This window comes from Oncorhynchus tshawytscha, linkage group LG16, assembly GCF_018296145.1.
Source record: "Oncorhynchus tshawytscha isolate Ot180627B linkage group LG16, Otsh_v2.0, whole genome shotgun sequence".
In the NCBI taxonomy this organism is placed as follows: Eukaryota; Metazoa; Chordata; class Actinopteri; order Salmoniformes; family Salmonidae; genus Oncorhynchus; species Oncorhynchus tshawytscha.
In genome coordinates, this window is record NC_056444.1 from 58,421,731 (window position 1) to 58,443,259 (window position 21,529).

At 42.3% G+C, this 21,529-nt stretch overlaps 1 protein-coding gene across 10 annotated transcripts in view; it reads left to right on the forward strand.

Annotated features, from left to right (window-relative positions):
• The window catches only part of usp19 (ubiquitin specific peptidase 19), a 41,473-nt gene extending 20,101 nt beyond the window's left edge, over positions 1–21,372 (forward strand). For 5 of the 10 annotated variants that reach the window (XM_024375569.2, XM_024375567.2, XM_024375571.2 and 2 more), the window contains 13 exons: positions 147–320; positions 429–539; positions 1,061–1,171; positions 1,279–1,521; positions 1,634–1,752; positions 1,922–2,065; positions 12,920–13,266; positions 13,416–13,526; positions 13,682–13,898; positions 14,099–14,251; positions 15,587–15,753; positions 16,383–16,558; positions 17,741–19,850. In XM_024375569.2, coding sequence (XP_024231337.1) covers positions 147–320; positions 429–539; positions 1,061–1,171; positions 1,279–1,521; positions 1,634–1,752; positions 1,922–2,065; positions 12,920–13,266; positions 13,416–13,526; positions 13,682–13,898; positions 14,099–14,251; positions 15,587–15,753; positions 16,383–16,558; positions 17,741–17,995 — 2,328 coding nt within the window. In that variant the 3' untranslated portion in view covers positions 17,996–19,850. The other 5 variants (XM_024375572.2, XM_024375573.2, XM_024375570.2 and 2 more) reach the window with 4 other exon arrangements.
• Positions 21,373–21,529: the final 157 nt, after the last annotated feature.

Consider the following 21,529-nt stretch of genomic DNA (forward strand, 5'->3'; position numbering starts at 1 on the left):
TGAGAGTCCCATCTTTCACCCCCTCCTGTTATTTTAACCACCACACCATCATGCCTTCTACATGGATTAACACCGGCAGTATTCGGATTTAGTAGAGCCTCTCCCTTTAGTCTTCTCAACTTGATGTTTTATCTTTTATCCCCCAGGCGATCGTGGCCAGTAAGGCCAGCCAGTTCACAGGCTATGCCCAGCACGATGCCCAAGAGTTCATGGCCTTCCTCCTGGATGGTCTCCATGAGGACCTGAACCGCATCCAGAACAAGCCCTACACAGAGACTGTGGACTCAGACGGACGGCTGGACGAGGTGGGTGAAATAGAGGTTCGAGCAGCACCATTCGCATATCCACATTGATGACTGCTGTGTCACTGTTCCCTTGAGTTCAATTGTCCTGGAAAATTACATGATGGTGTGGTTGTGATGTAATAGTTGGTGGCGGAGGAGGCGTGGCAGAGGCACAAGATGAGGAACGATTCGTTCATTGTGGACCTCTTCCAGGGCCAGTACAAGTCCAAGCTTGTCTGCCCTATGTGCTCCAAGGTAAGAGACAGAGGAATTATTGCAATTCCCAAGCAACACTTGCCTGTCTGAACATATCTAGGTGTTTGTATTGAAGTGTGTTTCGTATTGAGGCTGGAGATGGGATTTTTTTTGTTGGTCTTAGAATACATCACTCAAACTCACAGGGATGATACTATAGTACCTCTGTTGTTGCGACCGTCCACTCCTGAATACATACCCTGACTGTTGTTTTAGGCATGTCTGCTCCAAAGGCACCGTGATAATGGCAGTTTCAATATGATGCAGATAATGAGAGACTCGGGGGGCCTAGCTGTCAGGCTGAGATGCAGGAAAACCTGATTTAATAATAGAGGAAATGGACCCATCAGAAGCATTTACTGTGTGGATGGCTGGCTGGCTGTGTGGCAGAGTGGAACTAACTTATTTCTTCAGTGGTGCGATAGGGAGCACTAAAACTCAGTAATCTGATTCACAGTGCTACTGTTCTGACCTGTATGTTTTGTAAAGGTCAAATGTCTTTCTCCTCTCCCTCTCTCAAGGTTTCCATAACTTTTGACCCCTTCCTCTACCTGCCCGTGCCCCTGCCCCAGAAGCAGAAGGTCCTCACCGTGTTCTACTTTGCTAAAGAGCCTCATAAGAAACCCATCAAGGTAAGATGAGATGTTTGTTTTGTTCAGATGGTTTCAGTTTATTTTATTTTACAGATTTATTTAATTATTCTCTTTTTACTCTGATTCTCGTACCTTGTGTGTGTCAGTTCCTGGTGAGTGTGAGTAAAGAGAACTCGAGCACAGCCGAGGTCCTGGAGTCAATCTCTCGGAGTGTGAGGATCAAGGCAGAGAACCTGAGACTGGCAGAGGTGGTGAAGAGTCGCTTCCACAGGATTTTCCTCCCCTCCCACTCCCTGGACACGGTCTCCTCCTCAGACATGCTCTTCTGCTTTGAGGTGCTATCTAAAGAGCTGGCCAAGGAGAGGGTGGTGGTGCTCAGAGTCCAGCAGGTAAACGGAACCTTCAATTCCCTAGCCTTCCTATTTTAAGCCATACGGAACTATGACAGGAGTACCTAGTATATGTGTTTAAGTCACATCTGTGTGTCTGTCCCCCCTCCAGAGGCCTCAGGTCCCCAGTATCCCCATCTCGAAGTGTGCTGCCTGCCTGAAGCCTCCCCTCTCAGAGGAGGAGAAGCTGAAACGCTGCACCCGCTGCTACCGCGTGGGCTACTGCAATCAGTGAGTCAACACACTAAATGTCAGCTGGCACTAATGTTGCGAGGCAATTGAGTTTCTCTACCAATAAAAACACAATGACACAGGATAACTATTTCACAACTATTTCCCTTTGTCTCCTAAATGATTCCTAACTCATGAAAAACCAAACTTTTTTTCCTTCATGTTTCAGGGCTTGCCAGAAAAATCACTGGTCTAACCACAAGAGTCTGTGTCACCCCAACATGGAGAACGTGGGGCTTCCTTTCCTGGTCAGCGTCCCCGAGTCAAGACTCACCTACGCCCGTCTGTCCCAGCTGCTGGAAGGATACTCAAGGTACCACTGGGATCTCCCCAGTCGATGGATGATATGAATGCTGCTCTTTATGAAATCAAATATAGATGCCAATACTGGGGGTGTGACATTTAAATTAATTTGAGGTTAACCTGAAACTGATTTTTTTTTATTTTTACAAATTTAAAATCACAGTGCAGTTATCGCAAAATACCATTAACAGGTCCCGATTTATCATCATATGTACATCGTAAGAAATGCCTAACACAACAATGCTGTATGTTAGTAGGAGAAGATATGCATCTTTCAAATGAGTTACCAGGGATAGAAAGCACGTCATCGTTGTTAATAGTTGCCAGGGATAGAAACCGATCCGCACTTCATCGTTAAGTTGGAAGAATGGCAGAGAGTTAGACAGTGAAGCGACAGCATTGAAGTTCTGTATGGCAATACATTGTAGAATAATAGTGAAGACATAAACTATGAAATAACACACATGCAATCATGTAGTAACCAAAAAAGTGTTAAGGCCAGGCACCATAGGCTAATAGGGATTTATTTTTTCTTATCAGACTGAATCTTTACCAGTTGAAAGTATACACAAATACAATATATTATTGTATTACAAGTTTTATGCAAATGAGACAAACTGTCCTTAAATATGCACCAATTTGCTTATTATGGGAATCTATTTTTAACACATTGCTTCAAGGCAGAACGCTTTTGTGATAAGACAATCAATGGTCCGGCTTTTACAGATCATTTTATCAAAATATTGTCATTTCATGGAATTATTTAAAAAACACTTCATGTATGACTGATGCATATTTTGCATATATTTACACAAAATGACACTATATATTTTTTAAAGCCTCGCAAAGTCTGCCTACAGTGGGGCAAAAAAGTATTTAGTCAGCCACCAATTGCGCAAGTTCTCCCACTTAATAAGATGAGGCCTGTAATTTTCATCATAGGTACACTTCAACTATGACAGACAAAAGGAGGGAAAAAAATCCAGAAAATCACATTGTTGGATTTTTAATACATTTGTTTGCAAATTATGGTGGAAAATAAGTATTTGGTCATCTACAAACAAGCAAGATTTCTGGCTCTCACAGACCTGTAACTTCTTCTTTAAGAGGCTCCTCTGTCCTCCACTCGTTACCTGCATTAATGGCACCTGTTTGAACTTGTTATTAGTATAAAAGACACCTGTCCACAACCTCAAACAGTCACACTCCAAACTCCACTATGGCCAAGACCAAAGAGCTGTCAAAGGACACCAGAAACAAAATTGTAGACCTGCACCAGGCTGGGAAGATTGAATCTGCAATAGGTAAGCAGCTTGGTTTGAAGAAATCAACTGTGGGAGCAATTATTAGGAAATGGAAGACATACAAGACCACTGATAATCTCCCTCGACCTGGGGCTCCACGCAAGATCTCACCCCGTGGGGTCAAAATGATCACAAGAACGGTGAGCAAAAATCCCAGAACCACGCGGGGGGACCTAGTGAATGACCTGCATAGAGCTGTGACCAAAGTAACAAAGCCTACCATCAGTAACACATTACGCCGCCAGGGACTCAAATCCTGCAGTGCCAGACGTGTCCCCCCTGCTTAAGCCAGAACATGTCCAGGCCCGTCTGAAGTTTGCTAGAGAGCATTTGGATGATCCAGAAAAAGATTGGAAGAATGTCATATGGTCAGATAAAACCAAAATATAACTTTTTTGTAAAAACTCAAGTCGTCGTTTTTGGAGGACAAAGAATGCTGAGTTGCATCCAAAGAACACCATACCTACTGTGAAGCATGGGGGTGGAAACATCATGCTTTGGGGCTGTTTTTCTGCAAAGGGACCAGGACGACTGATCCGTGTAAAGGAAAGAATGAATGGGGCCATGTATCGTGAGATTTTGAGTGAAAACCTCCTTCCATCAGCAAGGGCATTGAAGATGAAATGTGGCTGGGTCTTTCAGCATGACAATGATCCCAAACACACCGCCCGGGCAACGAAGGAGTGGCTTCGTAAGAAGCGTTTCAAGGTCCTGGAGTGGCCTAGCCAGTCTCCAGATCTCAATCCCATAGAAAATCTTTGGAGAGAGTTGAAAGTCCGTGTTGCCTAGCAACAGCCCCAAAACATCACTGCTCTAGAGGAGATCTGCATGGAGGAATGGGCCAAAATACCAGCAACAGTGTGTGAAAGACTTACAGAAAACGTTTGACCTCTGTCATTGCCAACAAAGGGTATATAACAAAGTATTGAGAAACTTTTGTTATTGACCAAATACTTATTTTCCACCATAATTTGCAAAAAAATGCATTAAAAATCCTACAATGTGATTTTCAGGATTTTTTCTCTCATTTTGTCTGTCATAGTTGAAGTGTACTTATGATGAAAATTACAGGCCTCTCATCTTTTTAAGTGGGAGAACTTGCACAATTGGTGGCTGACTAAATACTTTTTTGCCCCACTGTATAAGACCGAAGAACCTGTGTGTGGAATAATGGGAATGTACGTCCAATAAAGATAGGCTAATGCAATTAAAATGTACTTTCCATAAATATGTCACATTTAATTAAACTCTTATTCATAGATCACTTCTAAACTGACAAATAAACATCAAATATACCTTTTACAAATACATTGGCACATTTAATACATTTGTTTCAATCAATAGAGCATATGCTTTGAATGTTGGGCAAATATGAAGTTTTGGGCAAATATGAAGTTTTGGGCAAATTCTCATCACTTTGCTCAATTTGTCACATACAAGGATTTTGTATGGCTGTTGAAATGTGCAGAACATTAATTATCTATGCCTGCCCCATATGTAAGGCCCAATGAGTTGTTGCTGGTGACGCTTTACTTGCTTGACTGAGTCATGGGACCTGTTCCTACGCTTGGCACACTCCATTGAAGCAGCATTGGCTCTTACAACTCCTCTCTGATTGCTCCAGTGTCACCAAAGTGCTGTCAATGCACACTTTTATTCATTGCATTTGTTATAGCAGTGACTCCCTCATTGAATGTGGCTACTGCCGTACTGGCTGCTCTGTCAATGCGGGTTTTGCCCACAAAGACAGTTTTGGGGCATCGCGACCATATTACAGAGTTCAGATGTTCATTTACATTCTGGGTTCCTCCGTGCTACATTCTTTTGAGGACGTTATGATTTGACATCCTATGATATACAGGGACCATTTTCTGTGCAACATCTATAAAAAAAAATGGATGGATACGAATGTTTTTGTGATAGGGTGTATATTCACCGTTTTCCATGGCTCGCTGGTACCAGCACCAATGCACAGACCTATCCCGTAGTTGTAAGTGAATCATCTCTTGTGCCAAGTGCCATCAAAGGATACATTAATGTCTATGATGGCATTGTCATCCTCCTTCAGCAACTCTGCAATTTTTTAAAATGTATTTTTTTTTATTTAACCTTTTATTTAACTAGGCAAGTCAGTTAACAAATTCTTATTTACAATGGTAGCCTAGAAACAGTGGGTTAACTGCCTTGTTCAGGGGCAGAACGACAGATTTGTACCTTTTCAGCTTGGGGATTCGATTCAGCAACCTTTCGGTTACTGGCCCAACGATCACTACTGGTTGTAAGCTAACGAGTGATGAGTGTTTGGAGCAGTACTGGCTGTATCTAAGGCTCAGCCAATCGTTTACTTAACAGAATGCAGCGCAACAAGTGACTAAAGAGAGAAGAGACAACCAATTTGCTAGTTACACCATCAGAGCGCACTCTGGAAAGACAGCATTGAGTAGAAAGGCAGTTACAGCAGCGCGATCCCTGAACGATAACGAAGAGGTAGGTGAGAAGCCTGACCACGGAGACTGGGGTGAGAAGGTGATGAAGCGTACTTCATGAGCTGTAACCGAAAAACATCTGGCATTTGGAAAGTTTGAGGTGAGGGAGAAAGTGTGGTGGAACAAGTATTAGCATTGTTAAGTATCTTGCTAGCTGGATCTAATTCTCCGTTAGCTAGCCAGATACATTTTGAGCAACATTAGCCAACTCACCTGATCAAATAATTGAATTTATGGTGTGAAAATTTGCTTGCTAATAAAGCCACACAGCTAACATTAGCTAGCTGAAGTTACAACATCAGATGAGCTAACATTAGTAATCTAACCAATTCGCTATAGTATTAACTGGTATATGACTCCTTGCCGTTCCTCAAGTTATAACGTATTAGTCGCTTACTGGACCCTGGCAATCTGTGTGAAATGTTAACTAGCTAACGAACTAACCACTATCTGTTAACTAACAGTATGTGGTTAATTTGGGTAATTTTCAGAATGAGAGAATTAGGTGAAAATTAGACGGGGATCAAGTGTAGCTGGTGCTGGGCCTGGTTTAATTAGGGATAGGAGTCCCGCTAGCGGGAGAACTTCCGGTAAAACTGGAGGGCTGGCAATTCAAATAAATAATCATAGAAATTATGGATATTAAACATTTAGGTACATATAAGTGTCTATCGGCTGAAAGCTTAAATTCTTGTTATAATTTAACAGCGCTATCCGATTTACAGTAGCTGTTATAGCGAAAACATGCCATGCGATTGTTTGAGGATGACGCCCCACATTAAAATATTTTTCCACCGGCAAAGGGTTCATACATTCACAAATAACGATTTAAATATTCACTTACTTTTTGAAAATCTTCCTCTGATTTATCATCCAAAGGGTCCCAGCTATAACATGTAGTGTCATTTAGTTAGATAAAATCCTTCTTTATATCCCAAAAAGTCCCCTAAACTTTGTTTCAACAAGTCAAAATAAGTTTCTATTGACTCCTCAGATACCCTAAAATGTAATCAAACTATAATATTTCTTACGGAAAGAAGTATGTTCAATAGGAAACCGATTTTAGCAGGTGCGGAATTTCTTAATGGCACCCGCAAACACGAATTTCCAAGACTGTCCTTCTGCTAAACTAATATTTCAAGCATGGAACCTTGAACATGGACTGCAGACACCCTGTGGAAGCTATAGGATTTGCATCCAGGGAGCTAACCTTACTCTTGTATTTCTAAGAGGATGGTCCCCCCCAAAAAAAAAGATTCTGGTTGGTTTCTCTATTGGGCTATTGTTATATTCTCCTACATTATTTTTAAATTTCTACAAACTTCAAAGTGTTTTCTTTCCAATGGTACCAATTATATGCATATCCTGGATTCAGGGCCTGAGATACAGGCAGTTTACTTTGGGAAAGTCATTCAGACAGGAAGTGGAGAAAAAAGGGGCCTAGCCCTTAGAAGTTTAAGCTGGATGCCTCTATAGAGGTGAAAGGATCACCACACACTTTCCCTCTTTCTCACTTTTGCTGGCACATTGTAGAACAGAAGTCCACAGGCAGAAAGTGTATAATGTGCAGTGTAGCCCAAAGATATTGTTTTTGTTGTGTTGAACTAGACATTAACACGTGTGAGGGGGGGATTATCCACTTTTAACTTCTTAAGGATTATGCAAAATACTGTTCCCACGAAGGAACAGCACTCAGCGGATTTCAGAGCGCCACTTATAGTTTTTGATAAAACTCATAATTTCATGAAACTTTCATTAAAATACACATTCAAGGTAGTGAATTAAAGCTACACTCGTTGTGAATCTAGCCACCAAGTCAGATTTGTAAAATGCTTTTCGGCGAAAGCATGAGAAGCTATTATCTGATAGCATGTACCCCCAAAATACTGCAACGTCACCTAAACAGACAGATTTTGCGGTAGACGGCGCTACCCAAAACGCATAAATAAAATATAAAACATTCATTACCTTTGACCATCTTCTTTGTTGGCACTCCTTGATGTCCCATAATCAATATTGGGTCTTTTTTCGATTAAATCGGTCCATATATAGCCTAGATATCGATCTATGAAGACTGTGTGATAAACGGGAAAAAATAGCGTTTCATAACGTAACGTCATTTTTTAAAAGTTAAAAAGTCGACGATAAACTTTCACAAAACACTTCGAGATACTTTTGTAATGCAACTTTAGGTATTAGTACACGTTAATAAGCGATAAAATTCATCAGGAGGCGATGTAAATGCTATAGGCAATCGTCTGGAAAAAATGACCGGAAAAACCTCGACCAAAACATCCTGTTTCAGGTCGGAGGGAATCGGTTCCCTTGGGTTGGTTCGACCAAGAATCAAATCCGAATCAAATGAGAAGACTCTATACATCCTGTGGAAGCTGTAGGTACTGCAGCCTCGGCCTCATTTAATACGGTTCACCTTTAACAATTCCTGGAAGTGGCGCATGGATATTTATTTCCACTTTCAGTGATCAGATTTTCCTGCGCTTTTCGATGAAACAGACGTTCTGTTATAGTCACAGCTGTGATTTAACCAGTTTTAGAAACGTCTGAGTGTTTTCTATCCACACATACTAATCATATGCATATACTATATTCCTGACATGAGTAGCAGGGCGCTGAAATGTTGCGCGATTTTTAACAAAAAGCTGCGAAAATTCGCAGCCTCCTAAAACTCTGAATGTTATTTTTGCACACGTGTACCCTTGTGCACTTGATCGTTGTCTATAGTGGCTACTATAATAGAGCGAAAATAGAATGCTTGTTGGAATGAGACAATTTATACTTTTAAAATGTTTTTTTTCCTAAGTGCAATATTTATGTGTGGTCACAAGCGTTATATTGTATTAGGCTGTCATGGCTAACTGCAATATTAGTGTATTGTTTTTTTTTCTTAAGACTTGTGTCATTTGCAGTAAATTCTAGGCAACAAATATTGGATTGCTTTCTTTAAAATGTTTGGTTTTGAGTTAGGTTCACCTTAACCACTATTTTACACAGACTGATCATGTATATCATATTATTTGTTTATAATTAGTTAAAACCTGCACTTCCCCCTAGTAAGGATTTTTTTAGTAGGGATTTTTCAGTGCAAAAATAAGGGGGTCACCTTTTTGGGCCCTCACCAGTTTGCATCCCTAGGCTTCAGCCCTATGACACTGTAGGCCTATGTGACAGTCACATTGTATAGTTTGTTTTCCTATCACTCTGTTTTATTAACTTTGAATAGATTTGCTGGAGCAAGGAAATAAATATTATGTCTACACAGCAAGTCACCTGACAATAATGGGCCACTCTCCCATTGTATTTACCTGTCACTCTCCTCCCATTTCTCTCATATGAGCTGAGACGCAAGGAAGGAATCCCTAGGACTTTGCTTATTTTCATCAGCGCTGCATAACCAAGTCCAAGTTTGTGGGCTAGAAGAACCATCCTCACATATTTATAATGCTACATCTCCCCTGGAGCACTCCTGCAGCCTGGAGGAAGTGTAAACACTCCTCCTAAATGTATCACGATCAACTTCAGTCAGCACATTCTATCACGCCAGAATTACAGAATCACTGGTTGTTGAAGTCTATGGTGATTTTTTCAGTCCAGTGTTTAGACACTTAGGGCAGATCAAATCATGTACAAGTTGATTTATTTGAGATGTGGAATAAAAGCCACTGTTGGCTGTCTGGTTGATCGCTGCTAGTTGTCACCTTCATCTCAACTCATTTGCTTCTCAATGCGTTGCTGCGGGCTACTTCCATTTTCCTCCTCTACCTGTACTGCCACTGCCTCAATCAGCCGATCAGGCTCATTTTTTCTTTCATTAACTGCTTTTCTGCCATTGGCTAACGGAGCGAGCCTATTTTTATTCACATACTGTAGGTATATTCTTTGAGATTATGTCTCTCTTTACGTTGATTCTTCTTCACGGAGGAACCAATCAGGTTGCCGGATAGGGTCTTTAAATACCAGTAACCAATCGGACGTCAACAGAGGACAATTGGGCTAGGAGGTACAATATCACATTACACAAGGACCTAATGTCAGGAAATTACTCATCTTTTAGCACGACACACTACGTCTAAAGGATATAGACATGTATGGACTAGTTAACGCTATGCTCTGCTAAACAAGCTTTTGAATGATATGATTCAACATGGAGAGTTTTAGAAAAGAAATAGTAGTTGAAGTTCCACATGAAACATGCTATCAAGAATGACTTATAAGGTAGGTGTAGTTGACAGAAAGTTGAGTTGAGAGAAAATTATACAAATAAAGTATTCATATACATTATTGCCAATTTATTTGTACATTTTATGGAAGTTATAGTTGCAAAATATTTAAATCTGAAAATTGACAGATGGAAGCAAAATCAGTTTTTTTCAAAGTAGCCACCCTTTGCCTTGGTGACAGCTTTGCACACTCTTGACATTCTCTCAACCAGCTTCACTTGAAATGCTCTTCTAACAGTCTTGAAGGAGTTCCCACATATGCTGAGCACTCGTTGGCTGCTTTTCCTTCACTCCGCAGTCCAATATCCCAAACGATCTCAATTTGGTCAGGTGATTGTGGAGGCCAGGTGATCTGATGCAGCACTCATCACTCTCCTCCTTGGTCAAATAGCCCTTCTACAGCCTGGAGGTGTGTTGGGTCATTGTCCTGTTGAAAAACAAATGATAGTCTCACTAAGCGCAAACCAGGTGGGATGGCAGAATGCTGTGGTAGCCATGCTGGTTCAGAGAATGCCAAGAGTGTGCAAAGCTGTCATCAAGGCAAAGGGTGGCTACTGTGAAGAATCTCAAATATAAAATCTATTTATATCTAACACTTTTTTTTTTTGGTCACTACATGATTTTTTATGTCATAGTTTTGATGTCTTCACTATTATTCTACAATGTAGAAAAAATATTGAAAAACCCTTGAATGAGTAGTTGTGTCCAAACTTTAGACTCTAGTGTATATAAAAAAATATATAAAAAAATTGTTTTAATTGTCTGGAATTGTTAATTTTCTACTCCATATTTAACCAATTGTTTTGGCACCAAACTACTTCCATATATACTTCCATTAAATGTTTTGACTAGTAAATCCATATAAAATGTTATTGGTCACATACACATATTCAGCAGGTTTTATTGCAGATATAGCGAAGCGCTTGTGTTCCAAGCTCTAACAGTGCAGTAGTATCTAACACATCTCAAAGTAAAGGAAAAAAAACTTGAATTAAGAAATACATAAATATTAGGATGAGTAATATTGGAGTGGCATTGACTAGAATACAGTAAATACATATGAAGGAGTAAAACGGTACCCTTAAAGGTGCAGGGTTGAGTAACTGGTTGGTAGCTGGCTAGTAATGGCTATTTAACAGTCTGATGGGCTTAAGATAGGAGCTGTTTTTCAGTCTCTTGGCTCCAGCTTTTATGCACCTGTTCTGACCTCGCCTTCTGGGTGAGAAGGCCGTGACTCGAGTGGTTGATCTTTTTTGCCTTCCTGTGACATCGGGTGCTGCAGGTAGTTTGTCCCCGGTGATGCGTTGGACAGACGCACCACCCTCTGCAGAACCTTGTGGTTGCGGGCAGTGCAGTTGCAGTACCAGGTGGTGATACAGCCGACAGGATGCTGTCAATGGTGCATCTGTAAAAGTTTGTGAGGGTCTTAGGGGCTAAGGTGAATTTCTTCAGCCTCCAGAGGTTAGAGGCACTGTTGTGCGTTCTTTACCACACTTTTTGTGTGAGTGGACCATTTCAGATTGTCAGGGATGTGTACGCCACGGAAGCGTTCCACATTTTCCACTGCGGTCCCATCGATGTGGACAGGGGGGTGCTCCCTCTGCTGTTTTGTTGCCGTTGAGTGAGAGGTTATTTTCCTGGCACTACACTCCCAGGGCCCTCACCTCCTCCCTGTAGGCTGTCTCGTCATTGTTGGAAATCAGGCCTGCTACTGTTGTGTCGTCTGCATACTTGACGATTGAGTTGGAGGTGTGCTTGGCCACGCAGTAATGGGTGAACAGGGAGTACAGGAAGGGGCCCCTGTGTTGAGGATCAGCGAAGTGGAGGTGTTGTTTCCAACCTTCACCACCTAGGGGTGCCCCGTCAGGATGTCCAGGACCCATTTGTGTAGGGCGGGGTTCAGACCTTGGGCCCCAAGCTTAATGATGAGCTTGGAGGGTAGTATGGTGTTGAATGCTAAGCTGTAGTCCATGAACAGCATTCTTGTCCAGGTGGGATAGGGCAGTGTGATGGCGATTGCGTAGTCTTTGGATCTATTGGGGCGGTATGCAAATTGAAGTGGGTCTATGGAGTAAGGTAGAGGTGATATGATCCTTGCCTCTCAAAGCACTTCATGATGACAGAGGTGAGTACTATGGGGCGATAGTCATTTAGTTACCTTTGCTTTCTTGGGTTCAGGAACAGTGGTGGACATTTTTGAAGTGGGGACAGCAGACTGGGATAGGAAGAGATTGAATATGTCCCTAAACACTCCGATGGCTTACTCAAGTCGGCCACGGAAAATGACAGTCCTCGGGAGCGGGCCGCGTTGGTGGCACTGTGTTTTCATCAACACGTGCAAAGAATGTGTTTAGCTTGTCCAGGAGGAAGACGTCGGAGTCCGCAACGTGGCTGGTTTTCCCTTTGTAATCCGTGGTACCGGGCTACCTACAGATGAGTTTTGTGAGACTTTGGGGGTCCTAAAGCAAAACAACCGTCATGTACGCGCGTTCGTCAGTCTCAGATTTCCATAGAGGGGTCTTATTAGTGTGTAGCCAAACTGTTCGGACGCTGCAGACAGAGGTTGATTGGCGGTACCGTTTTTAGATGAGCCCATACAAAAACATACCTCTAGCTTAATCAGACATATTTTGAAGGACATTTTTATTATGCCACTTAGATTACAGCAGGGGCATGGAGGTCAACTCTCGGTGGTTAAATAATGCAAAAATGGCAGTTTAAACCTTAACATTTTTAAATTTGTCACATCCCTAGTCAATACAACATGCTAGTTTTGTCATTGTTGGACTGTCACTGATTCCTATGTTCACACCCCTTTCCCCATCTCTCTGTGTAGGTATTCAGTGAACGTGTTCCAGCCTCCCTTCCAGTCTGGCAGAACGTCCCCAGAGGGCACCCAGTGCCGTGTTGACCTCCCCCCTCCAGCAGAGACCCCTGATGGTGTGGGGCCAGGGGATGAAGCTAGGGGCGGTGGGGTGGGGGACTCTGATCAGGAGAGCCCCTTTCTGGTCCCTGAGTCTCCATTAGAAACAGCCCAGGCTTCAGCACACCCAGCCGGAGATCCAGACGCCCTCTCCACCCGCACCATAGACTCTGGCTTCTCTGAGCCCTCCTCCTGCTCCCAGGACCCCGAGGGAGAGAAGGAGACCTCCTGTGAGAAGGCTGTCAGGCCAGAAGGTAAAGGCAAGCATAGTCTGTCATTGAGTTATCGATAATATTGTTTTTAACTTCCACTTTTTCCATGCGATTTTTCACCTGACCATAGATATCTTTCATTGTTTAATCCCGTCATTCTGTGATTTGTGACTGTTTTCTACTGTTTGTGTGTCTAGCTGCAGTGACAGGCTACCAGCAACCATCAGAATCTGCGTCCAGCCACGCTTCTCAGTTCTACATCTCCATCCTTGACTCCAACAGCAAGGAGCAGAAACTGGAGGAAAGGGGTAAGACAAGGGCCTGATAGGTCACTATCCCATACCCATCCTTTACCCCTAATGTAAGACAAAGCAGAAACGCATTGATCTGCTGTGTATTATTCAACATTATTCCTTTTACAATATGTATTTTTCAGTGTTTGTCATGTCTTTCCCTCCTCCAGAAGAGGCTGTTCTGGACCTCCCTGACGAATCCACCCTGGCACTAGTGTGGAAGAACAACGAGCGTCTCAAGGAGTATGTGCTGGTCCGGTCCAAGGAGCTGGACTTTAAGGAGGACCCTGGGTCGGTCAGTGAGACGGCCAGGGCTGGACACTTCACCCTGGAGCAGTGCCTTAACCTCTTCACTAGGCCTGAGGTGCTGGCACCAGAGGAGGCATGGTAGGAACAACACACACATATCAACATAGCCTTCAACATACACTAACACGTGCACATACTCAAATGTGGTCCTTCAGTCACATAAAGCAATGATGCACAGTTAACATCGTCATTGTTCTCTTACTGATTTCGCAATTGTTTTGATGGATTACAAAGCTAACAGGAACTCTCCCGCTCCTCGCTCTCTCGCTCTCGCTCAGGTACTGTCCAAAGTGCCAGCAGCACAGGGAAGCCTCCAAGCAGCTGCTGCTGTGGCGTCTGCCCAACGTCCTCATCATCCAGCTCAAGCGCTTCTCCTTCCGCAGCTTCATCTGGAGGGACAAGATCAACGACATGGTCGACTTCCCTGTCAGGTAAAAATGACATACACAGACGTTAAGGGTCAGTTCACCCAAATAACAAAATTACTCATTGGTTTCCTTTTTTATTTATTTTATTTAACCTTTATTTAACCAGGAAGGGCTCATTGAGATTAAAATCTCTTTTTCAAGAGCGCCCTGGCCAAGATAGGCAGCACCGAGTCATTACAAAAGATTACAGACAGACAACATGAAAAACTACAAGTAATCGAGTATAAAACAGCAAATTAAAAACATTGACAGGTCAGGGAATCAGCCTCAAAATCCTTCATCAGTGATTTAAAAATACCAATCGGGACAAGTTCTTCCAGTTTAAAAGTATTTTGTAAGGTGTTCCAAGACGATGGCGCAGAGTACATAAAAGCCCTTTTACCAAATTCAGTTCAGACATTTGGAACAGTTAGCAGGATAAAGTCCAGCGAACGAAGAGAGTACCCACCACATTTCTGAAAAATAAAAAGGTAGTAAACCCAAAATGGCTTTGTTAATAAAAGTATACCAGTGACTTAGCCTACGAGAGAAGGCCAGCCAACCCTGGTATACGAAGTGCAGTGGTACGTAAGGGTTTTGCAGTTTAAAATAAATCTCAAAGTGCCATGGTAAAGAGTGTCAATTGATCTCAAACACTGAGCGGAAGCATTCGTATATAAAATATCCCCATAGTCTTGTAAAGGCATAAATGTAGCTGATACGAGCCTCCTTCTGGCTTCAAAATAAAAATAGGCCTTATTCCTAAAATAAAATCCCAATTTCAGCTTCAATTTTTTTTGTACGTTGTTGAATATGCAATTTAAAAGAGAGGCAGTCATCAATTCAAATTCCAAAATATTTATATCCTTTCCCTGTAAGCAGTCTATGGACAAGGTATTACAGCAATCCATGCTTTGGTTTAGTTTTCTGGCACTGTTTCCACACGCTAACGTTTTAGCATTTGTGGCGCGAATCCCATTCAAGCCGTGGGACTGCTACTAGCATTTTTTGCTCATGTCTAAATCATCCAAAAGTGTCTCATTGATTGTGGAGAGATTATTTGAACATAATGCATAAAAAAATGCTCATCTGTCCCATGACTTGAATGGGATTTGTGCCACAAATGCTAAAATGTTAGCACATAGAAACGGTGCCAGGGAAACTAAACCAAAGCATGGATTGCTGTCATACCTTGTCCATAGATTACAGGGTAAGAAACCGATATAATTGTGTAATTTGGGTGAACTATCCCTTTTAATATATCACACCCTTTATACTACCCTTCACACCACTTGATGACTTGGGTTGAATTCCCTCAAATACGACAAGGTTTTCACGGCATGTTTTCTTGTCTTTCAGGAACCTTGACCTCAGTAAGTTCTGTATTGGTCAGAAGGATGACATGCAGCAGCCGCCAATCTATGACCTCTATGCTGTCATTAATCACTACGGGGGTATGATCGGAGGTCACTACACAGCCTACGCACGCCTGCCCAGTGCCCAGAACAGCCAGCGCAGTGATGTCGGTGAGTGGTTGACTGAAATAGGCTTCACATTAGTATACACTGAGAATACAACAAATTCTCAGTGTATACTCAGACCAGGTGAGGGATACTCAGACCACCTGTTAAATCCACTTAAATCAGTGTCGATGAAGGGGAGGAGACAGGTTAAAGAAGGATTTTTAAGCCTTAAGACATGAAGGGGCAAGACAATCGGCAAGAGAAAATATTTAAGTGCCTTTGAACACGGTAGGTGACAGGCGTACCGGTTTGTGTCAAGAACTGCAACGCTGCTGGGTTTTTTCAAGCTCAACAGTTTCTCGTGTGTATCACGAATGGTCCACCACCCAAAGGACATCCAGCCAACTTGACACAACTGTGGGAAACATTGGAGTAAACATGGGCCAGCATCCCTTTGGAACACCATTTTAGAGTCCATGCCCTGATGAATTGAGGCTGTTCTGAGAACAAAAGGGGGGTGCAACTCTGCTAGGAAGGTGTACCTAATGTTTGGTACTGTATACTTGGTGTATATTGTATTTCTGTCCATGGCAAGCATTGGTTTAAACATATGTTTGTTGTGTTTTGTTCATACTTATGTACTTGGGGGGGGACTAAACTCAACTCAACTCCTCGTCCTTTCTCTTTCCCAGGCTGGCGTCTGTTTGATGACAGCACAGTGACAACAGTTGAGGAGAACCAGGTGGTGACACGCTACGCCTATGTGCTGTTCTACCGCCGCCGCAACTCCCCCGTGGAACGACCACCTCGCTTCCTAGGGCCCCTCGGGGTCGAGTCCCCCACCGCTGCAGGAGCCACCGCCAGCCAGGTGAGAGTGCCCATCTTTACCTTTCAGAGACCCCTCCCCAGGATCCATTATATGGTGGTAGGAGGAAAGCATCTTCAAGGTGTAATGCAGCAGGAGTATATTCAATTCAACTTTCTTGGGGTATATTGTCATTTTTTTCCAACAATTTTTATTACATGTTCACCACTTGAGTAAGAAATGTAGTACTGTGTTAATCTATTCCTCTTCATGGGGAGATATTTGATTGCTTGCTTGTGGTCCTTTTAGAGAAATGATCTCCGATGCCAAGGGGCTAATGTGTGTGTCTGCTTCTAAAGCTATGGATGAGAGTAAGAGGTTTAATCTAATTTCATTGCTCTCAAGGCCATTGGTTTGTTCATCAAAAGTGTTTGATACAAGACCAGCTGTTTCTAAGTTGAATAGGTGCTTGGAGGAAAATCTGTTCACACTAACAACTTATTGTCCTATGCACAATTTTGAAGTGACAGACATTGGCTTTCTCCTGACTCTTTGGTCTGAACTGTATTGGCATTTAAGATGTATTTTATTCTGTCCAAATGCTGAAAACTAAGTTCATTGCCAGAATTAATAAGTTGGGGCTGTGTGTATTCACCATCAAGTCAAACTTTTGTGCAAGTGGTCTGTTCATGCCTATGAGAAAGATTGGGTGTATGGTACATTTTCTCTTGAACTCATTAGTTTATATTGAGGGGGTTGGAATCTGTCTAAATATGTGTGATTCAATTAATCTATTAGCTAACTCTTATGAGAAAAGCACCCCACTCACATCGCTCTGAGCTGTCCTCATGCTGTGTATGCCATATGAATGAGTGAGGGGCGTCTTGGTTAATTAGTCAGAACCCCAGTAATGTATTCCTTGAAAGAGTCTGGCTTGTCCTTGACCCTATGGCAGGGGTAGGCAACTCCATTCAGCTGTTGGACGATTTTTGACAAAGTTGATGGTCGGGGGGCCGGAACATAATTTACAAAGCAAATTGACTACAACTAAGTCCACAAAGAGATTGTTCTTTTCAAACAATCATTTCAATCATTGATTATGCTGAATTCCCCCCCTCCCCTTTGGGTGGCCAAAAGAACCCACCTGTTGCCGACCCCTGCCCCTGGAAGTCTGGCTGTGGTGAGGGGACTGTGCTTTAGAACCAAGCCTTTCCCAGAAGCTGACACAGGTTTCCGCCATCGCAGGCCTCTCTAATATGGCAGGAACTGGAGGAGGAAGAAGAAAGTCTTGAAGAGGGCCCCCGGGGCCTGTTCCGCACCAGCCTGGGGAGAAGAGCAGCCAGGAGGAGGGAGGAGGAGGGGGTGGAGGGGCAGGTGCGACGGCGGCGCCAAAGGATCTCAGATTATTCCGATGATGACTGCGTACGATATTTGGTCCTGGGCACCTTGGCTGCTCTGCTAGCGTTGTTCCTGGACCTGATCTACCCCCTGCTCTACTGAGCCAACTGGGGCTAAGTGGCCAGTCTCACACCCCATTACATACACACCCCAATACAGATGCACATGAAAGCTTATACACTGAGAAATTAAGTCAAATTTATTGCACTTTAAATTGTCTATGCCATTATTTATATATTTTTTTATTGTTTAGTATTTGTAGATGGCCTATAAATTAACATTCTGCTAAACACTTTGAAATTAAACAAAAGTATACACATGATATCCTTTAATCAATTCTATGCATCGTTAAAGAGAAACCGACTGAGCTGCTACTAGAATTTGTTCTTAACTGACTTGCCTAGTTAAATAAAGGTTCAATTAAACAAAATAGTTACTTTGCTCAGCATGGCTTTGCCTAGTTGACATTTTTTGTTGCGTACTGCAGTCCATAATTTAGGCCCTTCTAAACTACCCTATATTCTATTTCAACATACCAAAACAGGTCTCAACTGTACTCTCCCCTTTGTGTTCCTCCCAAGTCTCTCACCATGTAGGTTTTTTTGTACTAAAATATGAAATGCACATTTAGAAATGGATAGGCCCATCTTTTGCACAAGTAATGCTGCTGAGATGACTTGAAGGCTATAGCGTTGAAGTACTACTGTAATAATAAGGGGTAGAACTGCACTCAGAAATGTCCTCCTTAACAGCACCCTGGTCATTGTATGTTGGTGATATCTGCTTGCTTGTACAGTCATGACTTTGTACTGTAGCCTGAAGACAGTTAACATTGTGTTTTTGCCATCTCAATGAATAGTGTTATAGACTCACTAAGCGATTATATGCCTTAGCTTTTTCCTATTTGTCACGTTGCTGATTATTTTAGATTTTATGTAGTCAACAGCTCTTAATTCAGCAGGTTTGTTTATTTCTGCCCATTAATTTGACTTATCCCTGTCATACTTGTATAGGAACTGTTTTCTCTTTGTTTCACAAAAGCCATTAAAGCAGAAGTAACCTTTTTAATGTGCTGCTTTGCATTACACTGGTGAAGTAGCTAGCTATGTCCGAGCTTTATGACTGTTTGAGAAGTGCACCAATGTACAGTTTAAACAGTTCCTAGCTTAGCAGGGATTTAATGACACTAGGACAGAGGCTGTCCGTCTCTCAATATAAGTTGCTCCAACGTTTCATGATTATCGGTGCTGCTGGTATATAGACTACGCCCTGTAACAGCGTTGTAGTGAAATGTTCAAGTCTTAGGGATTTCACAGTGCATTCTGTCATATCTCTCACTTGTAGGTGTGTTTTCAGAGCTGAGTCTAGTCACTATATCTGCTTTAAATTCCCACTATGTGTCCGGGCACATACACATTGATTTATGCAACTGTGATGGTATGCAGTATGTATTTCATCTCATTCTTACAATGAATTATACTGGCTGTATTTTGAAAGATGCATCTTGAAAATGTAATCGCTGACATGCAAAACATTTTGGGACTATATCAACAATGGACGAATGAAATAAATACCAAAAGATATAGATTTTAGGTAGATTTTTCCTTTTAAGAGCGCTCTGTCATTAGAATAGTTGCTATTATTTAAAAAGAAATGCATTTCCCCAGCAATTTGTTCAGGTACTTCAATCTCAATGATGCTCTAATAAACAAGCACTTCAATTGTCAACCTTATGCTGTGTTAATTAATATTATTTTTCAATCAGTTACTGTTGGGAATCTTTCAGATATTATTTCAAACATGGAAATTGTTATGTTTTCCCAGCTTTTATTTTTGCTGCAAGGAGTGGTCAGACTGTCGTCCAGTGTTTTTGCTTTTGCATTGTTTACAGACCGGTCTGGTCTTCCTGTCAGGGAGCTGGTCCAGAAAAGGCATGATTGATTTACACTGGTTTATTTTACAGGCCTCTAGCCAGGCCCTCTTTGGGACAGACCTGGACCCTGAAGGACCCCCTCCGCTGACCCCAGAAGTGACCTCTGAGCTGTTTGCACACTCTGGAGAATGTGCTACTCCGTCCTACAGCAACATGGAGGAGGTGGACTAGGGCATAGCTGAGGCGCCACCGACACGGCGTAAAGTTCCAGTTGTGGAAATATTCTCCTCAGTAAAAGACACTTCAGTGCTTACTAATTAACTCGGCATCTTTAGGGTGTCCCTCACTGGTGCAATGCTAGAAATTAAAGAACTGGTTCTGTGGCCGAAAGACCAGCACATGTACCCGTCACCACAGATGCGGTGGACAGACTCACACATTTTCCACGTTCATCTGTATTTACACATCAATCGATCCAGACCAACTCATACTGTATATGTAGTAATATCCATGCAATGTATTTCCTTACACATACTAAGCGCACACACGCATACAAATGGCATGTTTGCACATACAACAAAAGCCTCCACACTCCTGTTGTCCTAGAGCCTCTGGGTTGCAGCCCATTGTTGGCTGATAGAATGCACCTTTGTTTGGGTATCCCCTAAAACGCCACTTTAAATGACACCTATTTATCCCATGATCATGCTTTGGCTCAGAGGTCACAAAGGGAAGTCTCCAACACCAAACTAATTTCCCCCCCAGAACAACAACCTGTTGTGAATGAGGGGAAACCGTGAGGTGGGAGGTGTGTGTGTGTAAGCATTTGTTTTTATTTGATACTTCTCATTGAGGTATTGCCTGGTCTGATGTGTTTTGTAATTTCTGTTGGATTCTGTAAAATGGGTTGAAATTGTAGCAATTGATGTAAAAGTGTGACGGTGCAGAAATTTAAGGTAGACTCAGCGGTGTGACCGATGCAGAGAATAAATGCCATAGTGGGTCTAATTCTGAAACTGTGTGGCCGCGCTAGGCTAAGTTTCTCTGCTGTTTTGGGGCCTTGGCTACCACACTGTGAACAGCCTGAAGCGAACCCGTGCAGATACAGTGTGACCGTGTGAGAGCAAAGTGTTGCATGGTGGGGTCCCTAATAAAAACAAAAGTGTTACATCTCGCTCATCCCTCTGGTGCTGCTTATGGCCACGTCATTTCACCGAGTCTACCATTTTAAGTTTTTAACAACTGTCTTCTTTTACTGTCTTTCTGTTTACTACTTTCATACTCACCTGGATTTAGTTGCTTTCCTTTAGACTTATTTTATTTTTACTTGGTAAATTATCCAATCCTGTGGATGCAATTTTTGGCAAGATACCGGCTTGATATACACTGAAATGTGCATGTTGATACACAGTAGCACTAGAATAGAATGCGGTTACCTCTCCTGCTACATATCTTTATTTCTGTTTGAGTGGACTGTCTTGTACACCCCTCTCCTCCCTTCCTTTGTAATGGACTGCATATATAAAGTCGGGATTAATGAGAATGCTGCTGTGAATATAATAAATGGTTTAATATAAATAAAACCCTTTTTTGAGAAGCGCTAAAAGGTTGTTTGTGTACACACTGATTCAGTGGTAACGTGATTGAAGTTTCCTGGCAGAGAATAGTTTGGGAACGTTTAATTTTTCACCAAATCAGATATTTCTTTTTAGCCTCAGTATGTTTTGTGAAGTTTTTGGTACTCCAACCTGCACTTCTCCTCT